This window comes from Diabrotica undecimpunctata, chromosome 5, assembly GCF_040954645.1.
Source record: "Diabrotica undecimpunctata isolate CICGRU chromosome 5, icDiaUnde3, whole genome shotgun sequence".
Classification (NCBI taxonomy): domain Eukaryota; kingdom Metazoa; phylum Arthropoda; class Insecta; order Coleoptera; family Chrysomelidae; genus Diabrotica; species Diabrotica undecimpunctata.
Genome location: NC_092807.1, coordinates 66,628,514 through 66,651,010, shown reverse-complemented (window position 1 = coordinate 66,651,010; position 22,497 = coordinate 66,628,514). Strand labels below are relative to the sequence as shown.

Below are 22,497 nucleotides of genomic sequence, written 5' to 3'. Positions count from 1 at the left end.
GCATCTATGGTCAGGTACATGCGTACTTTTTAAATGCTCTTTCTTAAAAAGATCACTACCTAACTACGCGGATGTTCCCGACGAACAATACTTTTCAAAAGTTCAAAAGTCACTGCTGATTTACCTCATACCGTACACTACTGTAGCGTGTTTAAATAAAACCAGCGGTTCAAATTTATATAAATATATTTATTTATAAGCTTACAGTACGATAATATTTTATCACCTAAACTAATACTGTATACTAATAAGAAATACTGGATATTATTGACTGTCGATATAAACAAACAACATAGTTTATTAGGGCTGCAGTCAGAAAGTTTGGTCGAGATGTTACAGAAACACTCTTTTGACTTTTGGTCTAGCTTTCGGAATTGTTTTATTTCTTCTTCAAGACACTGTAATTAGAAGAATGTGTAAATATTTACAAACATTTCAAAAATAAAATAAAGATTTACTTTTACGTATACACACCATAATACACCTGCATGCAAAACATGTTGCATACCATCAAGACAGGTTAAATATACTAATTCCATTAATAAAACACGAAGAACACTTAATTACATTTTAATCATACTATTTTTGTTTTTTCTTTCTGTTCTCTATGGATCAGTTAAAACACACCATTAAAAGATGTCACAAACGAAGTCTTACTACCATTAACTAAATTTTAAAATGTATTTTGTTCATTATTTTATTTGTTATATTTTATATGTGTGTTATTAATGTTGAGTGTCATAGCTTTATATAAATAATCTCGACGACTAGTAAGTTGCACTGACAATTTGTGATATATTGTAAATATTTACACATTCTTCTAATTACAGTGTCTTAAAGAAGGAATAAAACAATTCCGAAAGCTAGACCAAAAGTCAAAAGAGTGTTTCTGTAAAGTCCCGGCCAAACTTTCTGAATGCAGCCCTAATAAACTGTGTTGTTTGTATATATATATATATATATATATATATATATATATATATATATATATATATATATATATATGTATATATATATATATGTATATATATATATATATATATATATATATATATATATATATATATATATATATGTATATAGTAGTTATCATGTACTAGACCAATCTGGAATAGTCCACTTCTATTTTCACTTGTATTGATGTCTCGATCTCTCACCCGGTCGATACATCAGGAATACTCTAGAACACATATCATCGTCTTGAGATGCAACCGTTACCGTCGAAATAAGCTCGTTCGTTACAACACGAATTGTAATTTTGTCACAAAGAAAAATACAGTATTGAACTGTTACCAATCTCTTACAAGGGGATTTAGTGTGTCTACTTGGAAAACTCTCGGTTTTTGAATCGAATAAAATAAAACAAAATGTACTTACAGGTTCATATTGGCACGTCTCTGAGTGATATGTCTCAAGTTTTGATGCAGTAATTAATGTGGACTGGCACCAATAAACAATTCGGCAGTTGTATCAACAGAAACACGCACAATGTCATAGGTAATACAGCGGTAGGATGGTATATCTAATTCAACAGCAACAGCAACAGCAGTAGGATTTATCTAACTAACGGTAGGATGAAAGATGTAAGATGCAATATGCAACTTACAACATGCAGGATACAAGATACGGTATGCAAGATATAAGATGCAATGGTGAACAGAAGTGACATCCAAGTATATAATTAGTAAAAAGTCGAAATACGATATTCGTATGAGAGCTTAAATTTTCTCTAAAGGGGAGATTTTTTTGGCTCATACGAGATTAGCCCTAATTATACTTTAGAAGTGAGGACCGATTCGAATAGAAGGGACTTCCTTATAGTTTTTTATTAAACTTGATTTTCGGAGGTTTTAGAAAGCGAGAAAATTATATCTGTTCGTAGAAGTGAATGGTTAGTAAATAGACAAAACACACAAGCTATTGATTTGAAAGGAAAAGGATCGTAGAAGAACCATGACTTGCCCTTGATATGCCAATTAGAAAGCGTAGTATAACTCTTCTAAGGATTTCTTAGCCATGTGTGTAGATAAAAGAAATTTCTGAGGGCAAAAAATTGGAAGAAATTGCGAGATGATTGAACATGCTTCAGGTTAACCATCCCGATAATACATGTATATATATATATATATATATATATATATATATATATATATATATATATATATATATATATATATATATATATATATATATATATATATATATATAAACAATTGCTCAATGCATATAAAACATTTAGAACTAATAACACACAAGTTAATGGAAAGAATGGATAATATGTTTGATCTCATAAAAATATCTAAACCCACTACAATTGGCGATAGTAGTTCGGTTGATTTTCGCTCCATAATAAACTTCAAATAATTGGAGAATTAAAAGCTAGAAAATTCAACAGAGTTCAAAAATAAGTGTTAAAAGTTAGTACATACAGGTAATAGTAGTGAATAAATAAAATAACATGAGACAAGTAAGATAGAACTATTTTAATAATTTTAACAAGTTTTGGGTAATAAATAATTCTGTAAAAGCTTAAAAAACTGGTAGGCGAATGTTTTGAGTACGAGGGATCGAACCGCTCAGCCATTCCTACGCGTTTTTTGGTAGATAAGAAAGTAATTAGTGCCGAAAAGAAATTAACTATTAACATTAAAGCCACATAATTTTATCACAAAAATCCAGATCCGGCCTTAAATAAATTAGATTAAAGTTAGATTAGAATTAAATTAAAATAATAAATAATAGTTGACATTGTAATTTAAAGTTTTAATAAAATAGGGAAATTAATAGAAGTAACAAAGCAACAGAAAACGAAATAGATACAGATGAAGAAACGAAAAGCAAGAGAAGAGACCAGGATGAATATTTTAGAAGAAGTAAAATGACTAAGCGAACACCTTATAGAAGTGACACGGAGGTAAAGGAAGAGAAAGAGAATCATCATAACTAAAATGAAAACAATTAATGGAAAAAAAATAAAGAAATGATAAATGAAATAAAGCAAATAAGGAAAGAACACATAAAGAAAAGTAATAAAGAACTAAAAGACATAAAGGAGAAAAACAGAAAATTAAAAAACAACGTGAACAATTACAAGATAGAATGGAACAACTGGAGCAAACAAGTAAAAAGAAAAGTTTGATTATTTCGGGTTTAAAAATAGATACAAATGATGATGAATAAATTAAAAGAAAGCATGGAAACATTCACAAAAACTGCAGGAGCAAATCAAACTGAGGAACGTAACAAAAATAGAAGAAACCTATGCCATAGAAACAGAAACCTTCACGGATAAAATTGAGATATTAAATAAGAAAAGTAAGTTGAAGTACCATCAACATCGCAACTACATAAATAATAAACATTAGTGTATATTAACTTATTAGTGTATATTATAAACACAAATAATGACCTGACGTCAAAAGAAAAGGAAGTACAGAAAGGAGTAGTTAAAATAGAGAAAGAAGAAAAAAGTAAAGAAAAACAGACAAAAATAGGCTATAAGAAGTTGATGTGAATGGGAAAAAATAGATATAGAGAGAAAGCAAGAAAAACAACAACTAAAATATCCCCAGAAATGACATCTTAATAATAATGGGCAAATAAAGGTGGGAAGGGAAGATTATATCCGAAATGTAGCGGGAGAAGAAACAATACATGAAGCCACAAATATTAATGGATGAAAAATGTGCAACCTAGCATCTGCAACAAACACATATATAGTCAGTACAAAACACAAACACAAAAGAGAACACAAGATAATGTGGATGATGCCGGAAATAACGGATGGCAATCAAATAGACCATATGTTAATTTCGAAAAAATGGATACAAACAGTACAAGATGTGAGATCTTATAGAGGAGCAAATGCAGACACTTATCACCTACTATTAATACAAAATTAAAGATGAAAATAATTAAAACAAATATTAACAAGGAAAAGAAAAAAATGACCATCGATAAGTTGAAAATACAAGAAACAATACAACAGTATACTGAAGAATTAGGATAGAAACAGAAAATACAACAATGAGGATATAGAGGTCATATCCTGAGGGAAAAAAATACGAAATCCCTCAACTAATTATCCAAGGAAAGATTGAGCGCAAGAGAGGAGTAGGTCGCAAACAAATGTCGTGGCTACCAAATATAAAGAACTGGACAGGTTTAAATAACACTGGCGAGCTTTTGCATGCCGAAAAAGATAGACGTTTGGCCTTAAGATAATTCGCCAACGCACTGTAGGTGCACGGTACTATAAGAGGAAGGAAATAGGAATGGCATACCCTAAAAAACAGCATAATAGAAACGACAGAAGACATATGTAGAAGATGACGAAATAACAGATAATAGAGATGCAGAAGAACTTGCATAATCCAGTGATTTTTACTGGATTATCCAGAAACCAGGATAATCCAGTAAAAACCAGTAAAGTTACTAGGTCTTACTATGGATACTAGGTTGAACTGGTCGCACCATATTGAAGGGTTGTGTAGGAAGCTCGCCTCACAGATTTTGGTCATGCACAGATTGGCTACTTCTGTGAGTCGAGATATTCTTAGGTCAGTTTATCTTGGAGTGGTTCATAGTATCCTGACATATTACATATTTCTTTGGGGAAACTCCTCCTATGCATATAAAATTTTCACTTTTCAAAAAGCAGCAATCCGAATTATTGACTCAGCAGAATATCACACCAGCTGCAAACCCTTGTTTAAAAATTATGGCATTCGTCCTTTACCTTCAATATATATATTTGAAAGTTTGTTAACTGTTCATAATAATACACAAGATGTAAAAACACATGCTGATCAACATCAGTACAATGCAAGAAACAAAAATCACACCATTATACCATATTCCAGATTGTGTGTTACACAACTTAATACAATAGATTATAATCTGTATAATTGTTTTTTAAACCTGAACAAAATATTGATATTAAAGCAATGAATTCTAAACAGTTTTATAAATTAGCAAAACACTTCATGCTGGAACACTGTTTCTATAGTATACAGGAATTTGTTTGTTTGAGCTCCTAGTCACAGAGTAAATAACAATCAGAATGCCCACTCTCAGATTCCGCCTTTGAAGTTTGTCAGCACGCGATCTTCATATTTTTAACGGAAACATAGACTCGAATTGAGAAATTTGTGACAAGCTACGACAGAAATGTAATTTAAATTTTTAGAGATTAATAATTTAGTATATTTGAAATAATTTAATCTATTCTTCAACTAAAAGTACGAATAAAATAGTGCATATTATGTCTATAGTTGTCGTAAATAAATCAAACTTGGTTAATTTTTCTATGCACACAATGTCAACATAAAATGTCACTGAACAGCACTGGTTCTAACTAAAACATGGCTGATTCCGTCTGCGCGTACTTATTTTTTCAAACAGTGGGCATTCTGATTGTTTATTATTCTGTGTCCTAGTGTGGTCGTTTTTATGAAAACTATTTTACACCTAACTAATTTTTTTTTTATATATTTTTATATTTCTATTTTTGACTGTAAATGTTATATTATGTGTTCTTGTATTTCTTAGTTATTTCCTATGTCACATAAGTGACTTATTTATATTGTGACATAACATGTAGTGTTTACTATGTAAAAATTGTCAATAAATGTATCTATATATCTATCTATCTATTAATATACCTACTAACCTTAATCAATGTTGGTATTAGATGGGAAAAACCTTCATTTAAGGCCAAGCTGATTGGTGTTTCGCCTTCAATATCTCTCTGATTGAAATTACAAATTAATTGAGCGTCTGGTGGATTTTCTATAAATTAAAATATTTTTATTAGACACAATTTGTATTAACCCTTTCTTTACCGGTCGTCAATACCTAGGTAGTACTCCCATATCCAGATTTTTTAAAAAGTCATGCATGAGCCCCAGTGCCATATATATACGACATTCTAGAAAAGAGATCAAGAGTAGCCTTATTAGGAGATAAATAATACTATTGATATGAAATAATTGATTCACCTTGTATATTTTACTATAAGAATATATGTTGACAAAAAATAAGTTTAAAGAAATAACTAGGATTGCGTACATACAAGTCAAAAGTTTTTAATACTTTTCTTTTGTATGATATTCTCCGAAGCGAGGAAAAACACATAGACCCACGTCGCATTCATTGCACATATATCTAGAATCTCGCCTCTTTTTTTGGTCACGAATTTTAGAATGTGAACAAATAATGCATCTTCGAACTTTTTTATTTGGTACCATAGCCGGAAAATGTCGCCCCGTCAGACGCTGATGTTTTGATGTATTCAACGTCCTGGGTATTTTTTTTTGGTACATTATAACTTTAAAAAAAGATTATCGTAAATAAAATAAATTTATAGTCTCTCACAAAATTACCTTTCAAGCAGCTATCGAGTTAGCCTCAATTGGAAATCTGCCAAGGGCAACTGCCCTGGATTTTGCGTAAGGAATAATACATGACTGTTCGGGACACATAGATCAAGAATGTGAAAGAATAGTTTCTTGTACCACTTTAATGTTTTTCTAACGCATTCTGTGGAACTTAGCATCATATCCGTTCTGTCTACTGCTCCCATATTTTGGTTGTAGTGGACGATACATTCCGGTTTCTTCACAGATTCCCCTGGCTTCCTGTTTGTTTTATTTACATTTATTATTTGAACTTTATGAAAAGTTGTCAACATATTAACGTCTCTACGATCTTTCCATCTAACGGCTAACATATTATCGCTAACCATCGATTTTGTTTCGCCTTTTTCTAATTTACCCGATAAATCAGGCATTTGTTTTCTGTTAGTTCTAATGGTACCGCACGTATTTGTTTTGTGTTCAAATAAATAGGTAGAAAGCGTTGGGGAGAGGTATACCAGTTATCCGTGAATAGAGAGTGGCCTTTATCTAAATAAAACTTCAACTGACCTTGTTATCCCCAGATCCTGGTATCGCTCTATTTCCGTTTTGGAGCCTGTATATACGATAAAATTTAAAACGTATCCTGTCTCACAGTCGCACAAAAGAAATAGTTTAATGCAAAAACGATGACGTTTTGTTCTTATAAACTGCTTGAAAAGCAGGCGTCATTTAAAAAGCATTAAACTCTCATCAATTACTAAGTTCTGGAATGGCGAAAATCTCTGAGCAAATGTATTTTTGATCTTTTCCAAAATTCCTCGTAACTTATGGAAAGAGTCGCCTTTAATTTGTCGGTCATTATCTGCAAAATATAACATGCGTAATATAATTTGAAAGCGGTTTCTGGACATAACTTTTCCAAATATTGGAGTGTACAACAATTCATCTGTCGACCACTTTTCGACCAGTTTGTTTTTTCGATGACGAGCAGCAAGGAAAAGAACAGCAGTAAAATTAAAGAAATCTTCTTTAGTCATTGCTGTCCAAGTTATTTTTTTATTCAAACGTGTCTGTTCTAAAGCATATTTATTAGTCTGCGTTATAATCATGTTCACTACCTTATCATTCATAAATAATAAAAAATAATCTAATTCACTCAATGGAACTTCCGTGTTTTCTAAACAAGCACCAGCAGTTTTATCGTCAAAATTATGTATTTGAGGAATAAACTTGCCTTTTGTCCAGTTCAAGCTAAAGTTTTCAGATAAAGCATTCCTTACCGCTTGTGCTTCTTTCTGTCCACCTATAACATTGGCCGCCAATTCATTTATCTCATCCTCACTGTCGATGTGGTTTTCGGCGCACAACATATGATCAATCTCGTCTTCGCTACTGGCTTCACTGTCAGTAGGTTGAAATTCACTTCCACTGTCAATGTAGGGTTCTTCATCTGAATCTAGACACTCTAGTATTTTATCGATATCTGATTATCGATATCTGGCCTCCGCAAGGCCATACATACTAACTTTAGTATTAACACGTTTTCTCTTCCGCGACGTATTCGAACTACGCGCCATTTTATTTACTTTCCTTACCGCTTGGCACGTTACACTGTTCAATATAACCGACCAGCGGTGCCGGTATCCATTTGAAACTGAAGCAATATGACCAATATGAGTAATAACTCGTGTTACCTCCGGCTCCATCGATATTCTTTGCTGATGCCATATATTTGCGGCGGTGGTTCTGATAGCCCGTTTATATGAACAAATTACTACGGCACTGGATGTACAGACTTGTTTAGACTGCCGTATAAATGTGACGGTGAGTTTAAAATGTGACCAAAAAATTGCCACCTGTATATTGTCCTAGAATTTAAAACAATTTCACCGGCGAACGTATAAATACGGCGTTAGGACTGAGAGCCCATCTAGTTGTTGCCATATATATACATATATATATATATATATATATATATATATATATATATATATATATATATATATATATATCATGTTATATACGGCGCTGGTAAAGAAAGGGTTAAGGATATTTACTATAAAGTTTATTTTACTTATAATATTTTTTATTTATAATACTAATACCTAATTTATAATGCATTGATTTATTGAATGAATGCCAACTGCTTGTAATATAATCGAGATAAGATGGAAAAAGAAAACAGCTGTGGGTTATGTACGGGTATGGACGATGTTCTAGAGTTTATAGTGAAATTCACACTGAGAGTGCAGTGCGGTTAGGATGGGAATGCGCATTTTCAGGATTTCACGCCATGTACTTATCAACATAAACAGGTCCAAGTAGTAGTCACCAAGAAACGTACAAAGATCTGGAGATCTATTACAAGTAAAACTACCTTTTTTTATTTTAATTTATAATGGAGATTAGAATCAAATAGCGGGACATATATAGATATTTATTATAAAATACATATATTTACATGAATGAAAGCATGAATTTTAATAAAAAGACTTTAATAAAAGAAAACACAACATTAAGTCCATTTTTAGCAAAACTAAGAACAAAATTGATGAATTAAACAAAAGTGGTATTTACAAAAAAATTGTCTTGTGGTGATTGTAACATGACTTATGTGGGTAGAATAATGAGAACCCTGGCTCAAAGGCTCAACCCTGTCAAAAATTTGGACATCACATTAAATAATCATTCCTTTTCTCCTACCAGAAATAGTAACATTTTATATAACATCCCAAATTAAAATTTTAAACTTGAGATATTCCAAGAAATGAAACTGAACATTCCTATACCAACTTTTCATAAGCTATCTTTGCAACGGGAAAATAACCAAAAATACTCGATAAGCTGGTACTCTGATTGGACTAACATAATTGCGTAAATTTTACTTTGTTACGCATGCGAAACCGTCGTTACATTATGTTGTGCAATATATTCATCAAGATTATACTCGTACTTATGAATTGCACTAATCTTTTCAAATAGCACTTCTCGAAAAAATGTCCCTTTCCACTAGCCGTTCCTTGATTGCAGTTTTATTCAAGGAATTGTTAGGGAAGCCTCTTTAAGGGAGTGATATGATGCATTGCCCATTACAATTACATTCCTGCGAACATTATTTGGTATTAACGTCTCTTTAAACCGCGACTCAAAATATGCGGCATATATTTCATCGTAAGAGTCTCCATTTTTTTTTTTTCATAAAAACACGCTGTGTGACAGGAAGGAAACCTACTGAAAAACCTGCATGCAATAAAATATATGGTGTACCTCGTTTGGTAGGTGCTTTTAAACCAGTACTTAAACTATTAGACTGTTTTGTATAGTGGTATCGCACCATTTGTAATTAACAGATTGGCCAATATTAACCCACGATTCGTCCAAATATACGATATTGCAACCGTCTCTTCGCAAACGTCGTATACTTTTCAAATAATTATGGAGCCAGTGAATAATATCCTTTCACTCCACCATGTCGTTTCTTATCAACAAATCCGATTTCTTTCAGAAGACTGATTATGCTAATCATAGTAATTTGTAGCGGAACTTTTATAAAAAAAAATGATACTCTTACGAATATTATTCATTTTTGCATAAATTGAGCATTATTTGTTATGAATTTAATATGATAAATAAATAATTTAATAATTATTTATTTTTATAAGAGGGCCATTCATACAATAAGGTTCCCATGAATTTTAAAAATATACAGCTTTATTTTTGTTTTTAGTGTAATACATCATTTTAAAATTTAAAACTTACGCTAATATTCTACATAATCGCCGTGTATATCCAAATAATTTTGCAGACGATACTCCAACTTTTCGTATGTAGAAATCTACCGCCAATGGCGAAGGCCGATAACCCTGTACGTTTATTTCCATAAGAAAAGCATTGCCCTATCTTAGCCGTACTGCACTCTCAGTGTGAATTTCCCTATACACCAATAGAGGAAATGAAAAAGGAAAGGACAGATGCAGTGTTAGAAACCCTGAAGAGTGGGATTATTGTGTCAGGGCCGTAAAATTATAGTAATTAAATAATGGTTAACGGGTATTAATTGTTGTTATGAAACTGTTAAATTGGAAATTCAATTTAAAATCAATAGATTATGGAAAATCGACTCATATTTCGACCAATTAAAAACAAGATCTTCTATTTGCTATAGCTTAGTTGAGTCTTAGTTGAGAATACACGTTTTTTTTCATATAACTATCAAATTCAAAGATACTTTTAAAGTATTTGATTTTAGCCAGTGAACAAGTAATATAAACAAAGACTATTAAGTATACAGTTTACAATCGAGATTGTATTGGGTGGTCTAACTTCAAAACTCATATTCTCCGTTTTTGTGAATTTTGGCAAATTGCAAAAAACTGTAAAAACTACGTTTCAAGCCTATACTGTAAATTATTTTATCATATTTTGTTTGCTTTTGATCTCTAGGTACTGTAGTTGTGATATGCTTAATTGTAAATTAAACAGCTCGAAATATATATATATATACTAAACAATTTACTAAACAAATTTTGTCTTTTGTTACTTGGCGAACAATTCTTCTGATAATTTAATTTTATCTGACTCATATATATATATATATATATATATATATATATATATATATATATATATATATATATATATATATATATATATATTTACCTATATTTATAAACACGGTAGGTACATAATATCGATCGGTTTGGGTTGAGTTCAAAAAACGAAATAAAACTCCACTGACCGGTTAGCTGGCTGGATTCGTGAACTGAATAGGTATATTTTCGTTTAGGTGCATATTAAATTTTTTAGTAGGTACTTTTTTTTATCGAGAATTGTGGTATAGTTTATTAAATTTTTCCATTAAAATAATAAATAACCATATAAACCTATAATTTTATAATAAATTTATAATTATAAAATTTGTAATATTGTTTCCAAAGTTAAAAATTCGTATTGAAGAATAAAAAAAATAATACTTATAATAAAAAACTTACACTTTTTATTTTAGAATGAATAACTGAAAATAATTTGCAGCAACTAGTTTTTCGTAAAACAGTTTTTGAAAAATTTCGAGGTAAATGGTTAATTACCAGTTTTTTAATGGGTATATACTCGGGATTTGGTCCTTAAAGACTCTTAATGGCCAAAAGTTGACAATCGCAAAGGGACATCTTCTTTTGATATCTACTGTTATATAAGAAATATGCATTCAGCAAGATGAGCTGAAAAATATGCACTTTTAACTTTTTGTAACACCTTAGACTCCTATGTTCGCGTGAATAGTAGCTCAGCATTTATTCACTTAAGTCTATACCACGTTTATATTTATTATATTGAGCAATTGACTTAGGTTTCTCAGATACCAATCCTCTTCTTGACCTAGTTCTAGCCACCTGATAACCAAATTCTGAATATATCATGTATATGTCTCGTTTATCTCTGCACTTGGTCACACATATTCCTTCAGGACTGTAAATACTGACCACTTCACGTTTTTTTAGTTTCTTTGACAAGTGAGGATTGTCTATTCGGTTATTTCTTAATATTGGATATGAGCAATTGTCTAGTCAAGTCAACACTATTATAGAATCTTCATCTATAGTATCAATCTTAATATAGTTCATCTTAATTGTCCCCATATGGAACATAAGCCCGAGAAAAGCCTTAAATTCTGTTTGTGTTGTCTCTTTCCAAAACGTAATCCTCGATTTTTCTGAACGACTTTGTGCAAATATTTCGTCAGAGGCAATCAGAGTCACTTCCACCATTCATTTAATCTACATCGTCCTCGCCAGATGCTTCTAACAATGATTGTAATTCAGCAGTGGTCAATCTACGTTTATGTTCACATCTAGCTTTTTTGGATGTCAAAGGCATATTATTTACATCCATTTTTTTATAAATACTATAACTCACTTTTACGGAGGTAATTAACAATAAACACGTTATACTAGAAACTATCAACTTACGACTTCCAATACTATACAATAATACGTTTTTACTCAATAATAGTTCCTGTGTAAGTAAAATTGTTTTTTAATGTGCTTCATTGAAGCACACTAGACATATTGCAGTCGTGAGGGTTACATTTCTTTATTTGCAAATGCCTTCGCGAACTCCAGTCTGAACTCAAGGATAGGTTGTCGATTTTTTCACGTTTTCTATTATTTAGCAACTAAGCATTGACTACTGTGGTATTAAATATTAATTCCACTGCCACTTTCCGGTACCACTTCAGAATTTTGCGTATTGGGCGTTGGTAAGAAGCCATTTGATCACTAAAATCAACACTCTTTTTCACTAAGTTATAATCGAGAATAGTTTGTGGTTTTAGCACTTGTGTATAATTTTTCTTTTCACCTGATTAAACCAAGATACAACTATTATGTTTAAATGTTGTGAGGATTAAAACTGGTCTTTTGTAGACCCATTTTATCACTTGTAAAATCAATAATGGGGTTAAGTTTCATCGTAAGTAACCGGTTGCAACTTTTTTAATCGAGATTTTGGTTTTACATGTTTTTATAGTAGAACATCTGCACATGAATAATTCGTTTCTTGAACCATGATTTCAATTCATGTATCAATATTCTAAAATAAGGTGTTTTTACGTCGTCCGGAATATTTAAAACTGGTTCTCTTTCACAAAGCATTGGAAATATGGTTTACATTCTATATTTAGAAAAATCTTTTACTGCAACTCTTGTTCGACCTAAATTAAATTAGAAGAATGGAACATAGAAATGCAGATTCCTGTCGGATTTTTATCAGTGCGGCATGAGTCACTGTTGTCTCGTATATCCGGACCTCTTATCGCATTACAAACATAATTCTCAATTAGCAGTGCGGTACAAGATACATTTAGGTCGTATAATCTTAAAGCCGTAATAAGACCATAAGACCGTATGTTATAAATAAATATATCCCTATAAGAATTATCTTGAAAGATGAGAAAAATACAATAAAAAAGTGCAATATTAAGTGTTACTTAAAAGAAGGCAAGTCATTCAAGGGAGTACAGTTAAAAACAAAAGTTTTCAGTGTTCTATTGCTTGATTATTTTTGTCTGGTATTCTGAAAATGTTAACATTTTTTCCTGGTCTGATCTTCCTCAACTAACGTCATCTTTCTTAATTGGTGGGTTGTGTTGTGCAGGTCTCTTTAAGTGTTTTTGTTGCTATCCAATGATCTTCTTTAGACAATGTACTAATGTAGTGTTTGAATGTTGCATTGCGTGCATCATGTAGCGCTGATATTAATTGTCTAATTAGTCGATTATATTTGTGTTTGTCATTACGATTTCGGCTTCTTGGCCATCTACGTCTTGCTCTTCATTTTTCGACTATTAGTTGTATAATATAATTCGGAATGTTATTTGTGTTTTCTTGATTTGGAATTGTTGATCAGCTCCATATGAAATAGTAGAAGATGAAAATGGCAGTATATTCATCAATAAAAAAAGGAAACGCAATAAAGATATCTGAAACAACAGTTTTATGTTATAAGAGATGAAATAGTCCGAAATTACCAAAACAGGTGAACAGGGCACCATAAAGAAGTAGAATTAGCTATGAAACAGCTTGAATGGGGAAAAGAAGTAAGCTTAGATCAAATACCAGCAGGAATTATTCAACTGAGGAAAAAAATTGATAACAATATTCACTCCATTTATAGAAAAGGCCGAAAAAATTTAAGAACTTCTTTAATAGCATCCAGTCAACAATTTCCTAATCATGTTTAAAAAACGTACCGAATGCACTGTATATACTAACCCAAGTCGTCAACATACTTGTTGTTGCAGTTATGTATTACGATCAACTTAAAGGTTATACACGACTCCCTTTGTATAGGTACACAGGCATGCACCCGTGCGGAAAAAAAAGATTTGTCATACCGAGCAGTAAATGTGTGCAGTGAACGGGGGGCATGTGTCTAACAGTGAACGTTGAAGCTTTTTCGAGTTTATCATATGTACACTAGTTAACTAAAAGTGGACGTATGCAAAGAGATGTATGACGTAATCGTATGGTATTCGCTAAATCCTGTCACGTAATATGCCACACACCTCTGTGTGTTAATTCGTTTTATTGCTGCCAGTTTACGGTGTTATTACATGCCGCCATGTTTAATTTCTCTCCACCATCGTATTATCTCCGTTAAATCCTATCATTTTAGGCTCAATATTAGACCTATAGGACCAGAGATACGCAACTAAGGCTATTTTGACATAAGGAGCAAAGATATGTACCTAGGGTCCTTTTGACGTGTTGCTGTATTTGATTTCTACGTCGTAGTATTCTATTGGTTAAATGCTACCATTTGAGGCACTGTACGTCACGATTGGACTAATAGAATCGAAGATACATAACTAAGGCCCTTTTGACAGGCTGATGTATTTTATTTTTCTATCTTATTGTATTCGATTGATTAAATCCTATCATTTGAGGTACTGTAGGACACGATTGGGCCACTAAAAACGAAGATACGTAACTAAGGCCCTTTTGACGTGTTGCTGTATTTGATTGCTACGTCATTCTATTCTATTGGTTAAGTGCTATCATTTGAGATATCGTACGTACGATTGGACTAATAGGACCTAAGATACATAACTAAGGTCATTTTGACATGCTACTCCATTTAATTTTATACCTCATTGTATTTTATTTGTTAAATCCTTTCATTTGAGGTACTGTACGTTATGAATGGACTAATAGAACTGAAGATACACAACTAAGGCCCTTTTAACATTGTGTTGTATTTGATTTTTCTATCCCATTGTATTCTGTATGTTAAATCCTATCATTAGAGGTACTATACGTCACGATTGGACTAATATGACCGAAGATACGTGACTACAGCCCTTTTGACATGCTGCTGTATTTAATTTTTTTTATTTCATACGTGACTACAGCCCTTTTGACATGTTGCTGTATTTAATTTTTTTATTTCATTGTTTTCAATTGGTTAAATCCTGTCATTTGAGATACTGTACGTCACGGTTGGACTTATAGAAACGAAGATATATATTTAAGGCCTTTTTGACATGTATTGTGGGATATACATTTTCATGTATATAATGGCAGCGAGTAAACGGTAAAACCTTGAACTAAATATATATAATATTTTCAGTGTACCATCATTTTAGACTCAAACATTTTCTGGAATAAACTTATATAACTCAGTAATGGAGAAAAAGAGAAAGCGGATATTTTAAAATACCAACACGGTATCAAATCTCTATTCAATGGGATGGTTAAAATTCTTGTAACAAGTACAGGAAAAAAGTTATTAAGGTCTTGTAAAGTAGCGCCGATATACAGATGCTACTTTGCAAGACGATGCTAAATTGATGGTAAAAGCATAATGTATCGATGCGAAAATGATAGTAGGATGTATATATATATATATATATATATATATATATATATATATATATATATATATATATATATATATATATATATATATATATATATATATATATATATCTTTAAGGAATATAACCATTTAATTTAATATAAAAAAGTGCACTCGTAAGTGAATGGGATGTTTTCGGTCAATTTGGAGATAAAAAAGACAAGAGTTGTGCTACTTTATCTATTTAATGAAGACGTTTCGCCCACTGTTTAATGAGCATAATGAGTGTTATTAGCGATACATCTAATATGAGAAACAATTAAGTAAATGATCTTACCTTTAAAAGATCTGTAGCGTTAAAATGGTATTAATGTGAAGAAACATCAAAAAGGCAAACATTAAAAATTAATCTAATAAATACATCAGCAAAAAAAAAACACAGAAACACAGAACGCCATTATTATTATTCCACCACCCATTACTCTCCACTACCCTATTTCCCATATGTTACTGAAAAACTTATTAAATTATACAAACAGAACAATATCCCGGTTAAGATTGCTATCAATAATGCTAAGACTGTCAGGAACTTGTTTTCTAAAATTAAAACACCTCTTTCCTTTTTGGAACAAGTGAATGTAGTCTATCACATACCCTGTTCTGAATGTGATGCATGTTATATTGGTCAGACGGGCCGTTCCCTTAAAGGACGCCTTACTTCAAATCGTAGTGACATTAAACTTTCTAAACATACCTGTACAACCATACCATATTGCACAACATGCAATCAACACCAAACATACTGTGAATTTTGATGATGTTAGAATTCTCTGTAGAGAACGTAACCTTAATTAGAGACAGTTTATGGAGATGTGTCATATTTTGAAACAACCTAATGCATTAAATAAGAGAACTGATATCAGCAACTTAGGCCAAATTTACCATGCACTAATACTACAAAATTGATTCTTCCGTATTCTACTTTTAATTATTGGTTTCTTCTCCAGTTTCTTTTATTATATCATAACCTTTATGTTGGCATCTACAAAACTTTTCCTTTAATCTCACCAGCTGATTGTCAGTTCTGACATTCGAGCTTTCAAATACTTCATTTTGCATGATATGGTCATAACAGTCAAGAACCCTAGCCGTGCCGTTGTTAATATAACATTTCAAAATTGACAAGTACATTTTTTGATAGATTTTATAATCAATCAATGTTGTCAAAAGTTAAATTAAAAAAATTAAAATTACGTAAATTGGGAATCTTCCGGCGTTCTGTGTTTCTGTGTTTTTTTTGCTGATGTATTTATTAGATTAATTTTTGATGTTTGCCTTTTTGATGTTTCTTCACATTAATACCATTTTAACGCTACAGATCTTTTAAAGGTAAGATCATTTACTTAATTGTTTCTCATATTAGATGTATCGCTAATAACACTCTTTTAGATGAACTGATGATGCTCATTAAACAGTGGGCGAAACGTCTTCATTAAATAGATAAAGTAGGTAGCACAACTCTTGTCTTTTTTATCTCCAAATTGACCGAAAACATCCCATTCACTTACGAGTGCACTTTTATATATATATATATATATATATATATATATATATATATATATATATATATATATCTCTACGGCATAAAGTGGACTCCGCCCATGTTAAAATGCAGGTTCAATTGAGCTCCGTGGTCAAGTGGATACCGATATACGGAGCTCACTTGACCATTCCATAATATTGGTTCTGTCGATTCATCAACATGTAGAGTTTAATAATTTGTAAAAATTTTTTGGAGCCCGTAAATACCCCTGTATCATAAATGTATATCGTTTAGTTCACGTGTATATATTATAGGGGTCGTTCAGATCTTCTTCATTGTATATTTCAACCATACGTTTATCGGTTTAAGTAAGCTCTGAGAGTTTGGCAACTGTGCGATTATACCGTATATTTTCAACATATACCGTGAACGGTTTATATGGGCTCCTTATTTTTATCTAATGTTTGCAGACAGTGTAATGTCATACGCATTACACTGTGTAACAGAGGATATCGTATTACCTGGTATAACTACGTACTAAAAGGTAACTGGTTCTTTAAAAAACAGGTATATAGATACAAAAGGATTTGGGCTTATTATTTAATGGAATGTTCGCTTGCATAGAAAATTTTATTTTTTCTGCATTTTTAAAAATAATGTTGTTTTTTTATTTAATATAATTTTATTAGTTCAATGCTGAACTCGATGTTTTTTTTTAATTATAGAAATTTCGTAATATATTTTGTTTACGTGAGTATGTCTTTGTACGTTTTATGTAAGCATCCGATTAATAAAAACTACTTTTATTTTATCCAATCTTCTGCAATATCTTGTATAAAGCTTTTTTATTATTTTAGTTCTGCTCTTATTTGTGTACTAAATATGATATCTCGATAGAAGGTTATCTCAAAATAAATATGTTATACAGTGTAGGTGCCTTTATGCTACCCGAAGCGAGACTGTTCTTCAACTGCTATTCTTACCATTATGTGATACAACAATTTTTTTCTTGTGTAGGTATACGGAGACAATATAAGTGAGTTTGTTATGTAAGGGGATATCATATAGTTTTTGGAGAAATATTCTGTAATTTAAGGTGTCGTAAGCGGCATTTAGAGTGAAAAATACCACCCCTGATACCCGATATTTTTCGTACTGGTCTTTGATTTAGTATTTGTGATGTACATAATCTTCCCTATCTATAGCCACTTTTGCCTTTTAATTTAAGTTTTTCTTCTAATATCGGTGATATCATATTAACGATCTTGTGCAAAAGTATTTTGAATAGCTGACAAAATAAAGATATTGGCCGATGGTTTTTGTAGTCGTTGGAGTTTTTGCCAGGTTTAAGCAAGTTAACAACTTTGGCTTGTCTCTAGACTTTGGGTATCTCCATAATTTGAATACAGTTGTTCATCATCCGGATCAGCCATTGTAGTGTTTTTGGTCTAGATTTCGTAATAAGCTTTGTGCTCAGATCGTCAATGTCGGTAGTTGTATTATTTTTCATTAAATATGTAGATGGTGGATTCAAGCTCAACATTGTTAAAAGGTTCTCTCAGCTGACTGGTTTTGTCCTTTCTTACTCTACAATATAAGAATAACTCTCTTCTTAGAGTTATTCTTTGCTTCTTTTTCGACAGAAATAGCATGTCTATATCTATAATGTGGTTTTAACGATCAGCTGTATACCAAATACCCTAGGTTAGGCCCTATATGTGTTTCCTGCTCTAGAAATAAGTCAGATTCGTGTTTAGCTCATATGTCTGATAAGTTTAAGTAAAGTAAAGTTTCTTGATCTTTAGAAATACCCTTAACAGTTATAGACATATGTTATTAGAATAGTTGGTCCTAAAAAGGACCAATTTGATTAAATCATATTAAAGAGGTGACTGAAGAATTAGCCGTTAATTAATTAATCATTACCCGGGGTATGCCCGATTGCGGTGGCCTTATTAGTACTTCAATCTTCGTAAAGGCTCGTTCTTTGAACCACAGAAGTAATGCCTAATCTTTTACTTTTTATTAAAAATTTAAATTTTACATGCCGTGTATTACTTTTTGACGATATTTCGAATCAGATTTGTATAGTAATAATTTTAGGTATTAAAGGGACTCTTCGTGGAAAATAAATAAGTTTGTGATATCGGTCGAAACTCATCTATAGATAATAAAAAAATAAACAGTTAAAATAAGTGTAAACAATTTCAACTACATACATCGGCGCCACTGTTTAGGTCATAGGTATATCATAGATATCAAAAGTAACATTTTAATTCAATGTTCTATTTACGTATTTTCAATATTAAAAAAGTAGGAAAAGACATGTTTATGCTTTTATTTTTTTTTAATCTATTCTATTTTCTTTCTAGAGTTCCGTCTTTTTTTAACGACCTGTGTTATTTTTTCAATTGGGCACTTGTCCAAAGCTATGACAAATCCTCTGTCCTCTGCTATTCTATATTAATATGACTGATTCATTATTTTCTCTAAACACTCTGTCCTCTGCTATTCTACATTAATATGATTGATTTATTTTATCTTTCTTGCAGCTATTTTAATGATTATCCTGTGTATCTTCTTCTTCTTCTTTTTATATAGACATGACTCTGTCTGTTTTTCAATGTGCCTCCAGTAAGTTGCCGTTCCATCGTTTTCGTGGTCTTCCTACTGATCATTTTCCTATGGGTTAACCGTCTCTTGCCGGCTTTACTACTCTATTTGTTGTCATTCGGCATATATGATTATTCCATTCTACTCTTCTATTTCTTAACCAGTTCTTGATGTTCTTTACCTTGCATCTACGTCGTATATCTGTACTTCTAGCTCTCTAGCACTCTCCCATAGTGTCTTACCATCAATTTTTCTAAGTGTTTTCATCTCTGCTGTTTCTAACATCCTTTTTGTCCTCTCTGTGTCAGGTCTTGTTTCTGCCGCGTATGTCATTATTGGTCTGATGACTGTTTTGTAAATTCTGCCTTTCGTTTCTTTCCCGATATTTTTATTTCTTCGTATTGTTTCATTTAGGCAGCCTGGGGCTCTGTTTGCTCTATTCACTGGATCTCCCACTTCAGTTTCGAGCTTTCCGTAGCTAGATAATGTGATGCCTAGATATTTAAATTCCATCACTTGTTCTATTATCTGACCTTCCAGCTCCAATTAACATCTTAATAAATTTGCTGTTGTAACCATGCATTTTGTCTCTTTTGGGGAAATTAACATGTTAAATTTTATATGAAATTGGTGCAGGATACGTTGTAAATGATCTTCACTTTGAAAGAGTAGTATTGCAGATTATTTTAATTTGTTTTTCTTCCATTTGGTATCCTTTTTAAGTTCTTACTTTTTTATTATTTCATCCATAATCAGCAGGTTGAACAATAAAGGACTCAGGGAATATCCCTGCCTTATCCCACTGTCAGTTTCAATAGGGTCGGTTAGTTCTTCGTCTACTTTTACTTTTATTGTGTTGTTTTGGTATATATTTTCGATCGTTTTGAGTTTTTCTAGAGGTATCTCTCTTGCGTACAATAAGTGGATAAAGTTTTTTAATTCATATATCTTCTGTATATCATTATTTCTTCTGTGTATTAAAAGTTAAATTTTGGTTATTATTAAGATTCTCTTAACGTATTTATTGTCTTGTTTCTGCGGTACGAATATATGTGTATCATAATAGATTGTAATGCATATTTCATTTAATATAATTAAAGTGCTCTTTGCGTTTGCCAATTACTTTCTTACTTCCTCAGCGATAGGTCTTTTTTTTCTCATCAATAACCTTATCCTCGCTCGATACAGCTATTCTAAGATATTTATATTTCACTATATGCTCTATCATTTGGTTTTTATCTCAAATTTGTACCTATGAAATTTATAATATCTAATATCTGGTGCTTTCATATGAAACTGGAATAAAACACTTGGTAGATAATGTTTATTCGTTTTGAGTACACTTTTTTTAGAACCTAGCACATTAAAGAATAAATATTTGTCTGTTCAGCGTTTTCCAAGTCTGTAAAACTTAAACAGGCTTAAATATTAGATTATACATTTATTAAGAATGTTCAATATCTAAATTGAAGATTTTATATCTCAAAATATGAATTGGTTTTTACATTTTGTTTGACGTTTTAATCTTCGAATCGGAGTTCATTTTTCGAAAAACTATAAAATTGTGAGAACAAATTGCTATATAAAAGTACGAGGCAATATTCTCATGCTGTGAGCTTTGCTGCTCTGGTACTTTTATAACGCTTAAGATATTTTTAATTTATTGTCAACATTTTTGAGGTGTGTTTCCTTAAATGACCATGTCTAAGGTTAGTACGTTTGATTAAATGAAATTGACATTAATTTGATAGTTTCTATTTTATTAGTACTGATGGTATAATATGACTAGCATCTGTTGGTACTATATATCAATTTCAACATGTGGAAGTGAGAGCACTCTCTTGTTAGTAATTTCAGTGTAAATTATAACGAAACCAGAAATAACCCATAATATTCTCCCCGTGTGATCTTAGTATTTTCGTTGATTGAATAGTATAGGCCAGGGTATCCAACATTTCAATCAGCGGTATGTCAGAGTGGTTTTTATTAATTTTTATATATATTTGCAAAATGAAGAAGAAAGTTCAGTACAGGCAGTTGAACGGCTGATCCGTCAATTTAGAAGTAAGAGCAAGTACCAACTTGCTGAAAAGCATACCTATACACAAAAGGAATATGTAATAAAATGTACTGCATAAACTATAGCGATATAAGCTATATATCTATTAATTATTAGGATATACAGTATTTTTTCTAGAACGATTGAGTAAATAGGTGAACTATAAAATAGGTGGATATTAGTGTGGAATTAGAAAAACTTAATAAATCGTTGATCAATTATTCACTATTAGGCAGTTAATGAGAAATGTTGGGAATACAAAAAAAAAAACATTAAACTAGTTATTTATAAATTTTAAACAAACACTGATATAATCATAAGAATAAAACTATGAAATACCATGGAAGAACTAGGCTTACCTAATAAACTAATTAATTTAACAAGGAATAATCTACAAGTAAAGTCAGACTTCAAGGAAAACTGTCGACTTATTTTCAAATGTACATTGATTTCAAACAGGAAGATTCCATTCCAAACTCTATTTAAAAAGTAAAATCCAATAGTCATAACCCAAAGTGCTTTAAAAAAGGTGAACGAATTAGCGAACAGCTGTTTTGAAAACTAAATAT

At 31.4% G+C, this 22,497-nt stretch overlaps 1 protein-coding gene across 2 annotated transcripts in view; it reads right to left on the bottom strand.

Annotated features, from left to right (window-relative positions):
* LOC140441362 (rabankyrin-5) overlaps nucleotides 1–22,497 on the bottom strand; it is a 456,167-nt gene that overhangs the window by 250,321 nt on the left and 183,349 nt on the right. For both annotated transcript variants that reach the window (XM_072532038.1, XM_072532039.1), the window contains one exon: nucleotides 5,672–5,790. In XM_072532038.1, coding sequence (XP_072388139.1) covers nucleotides 5,672–5,790 — 119 coding nt within the window. The remainder of the gene's footprint in view (nucleotides 1–5,671; nucleotides 5,791–22,497) is intronic.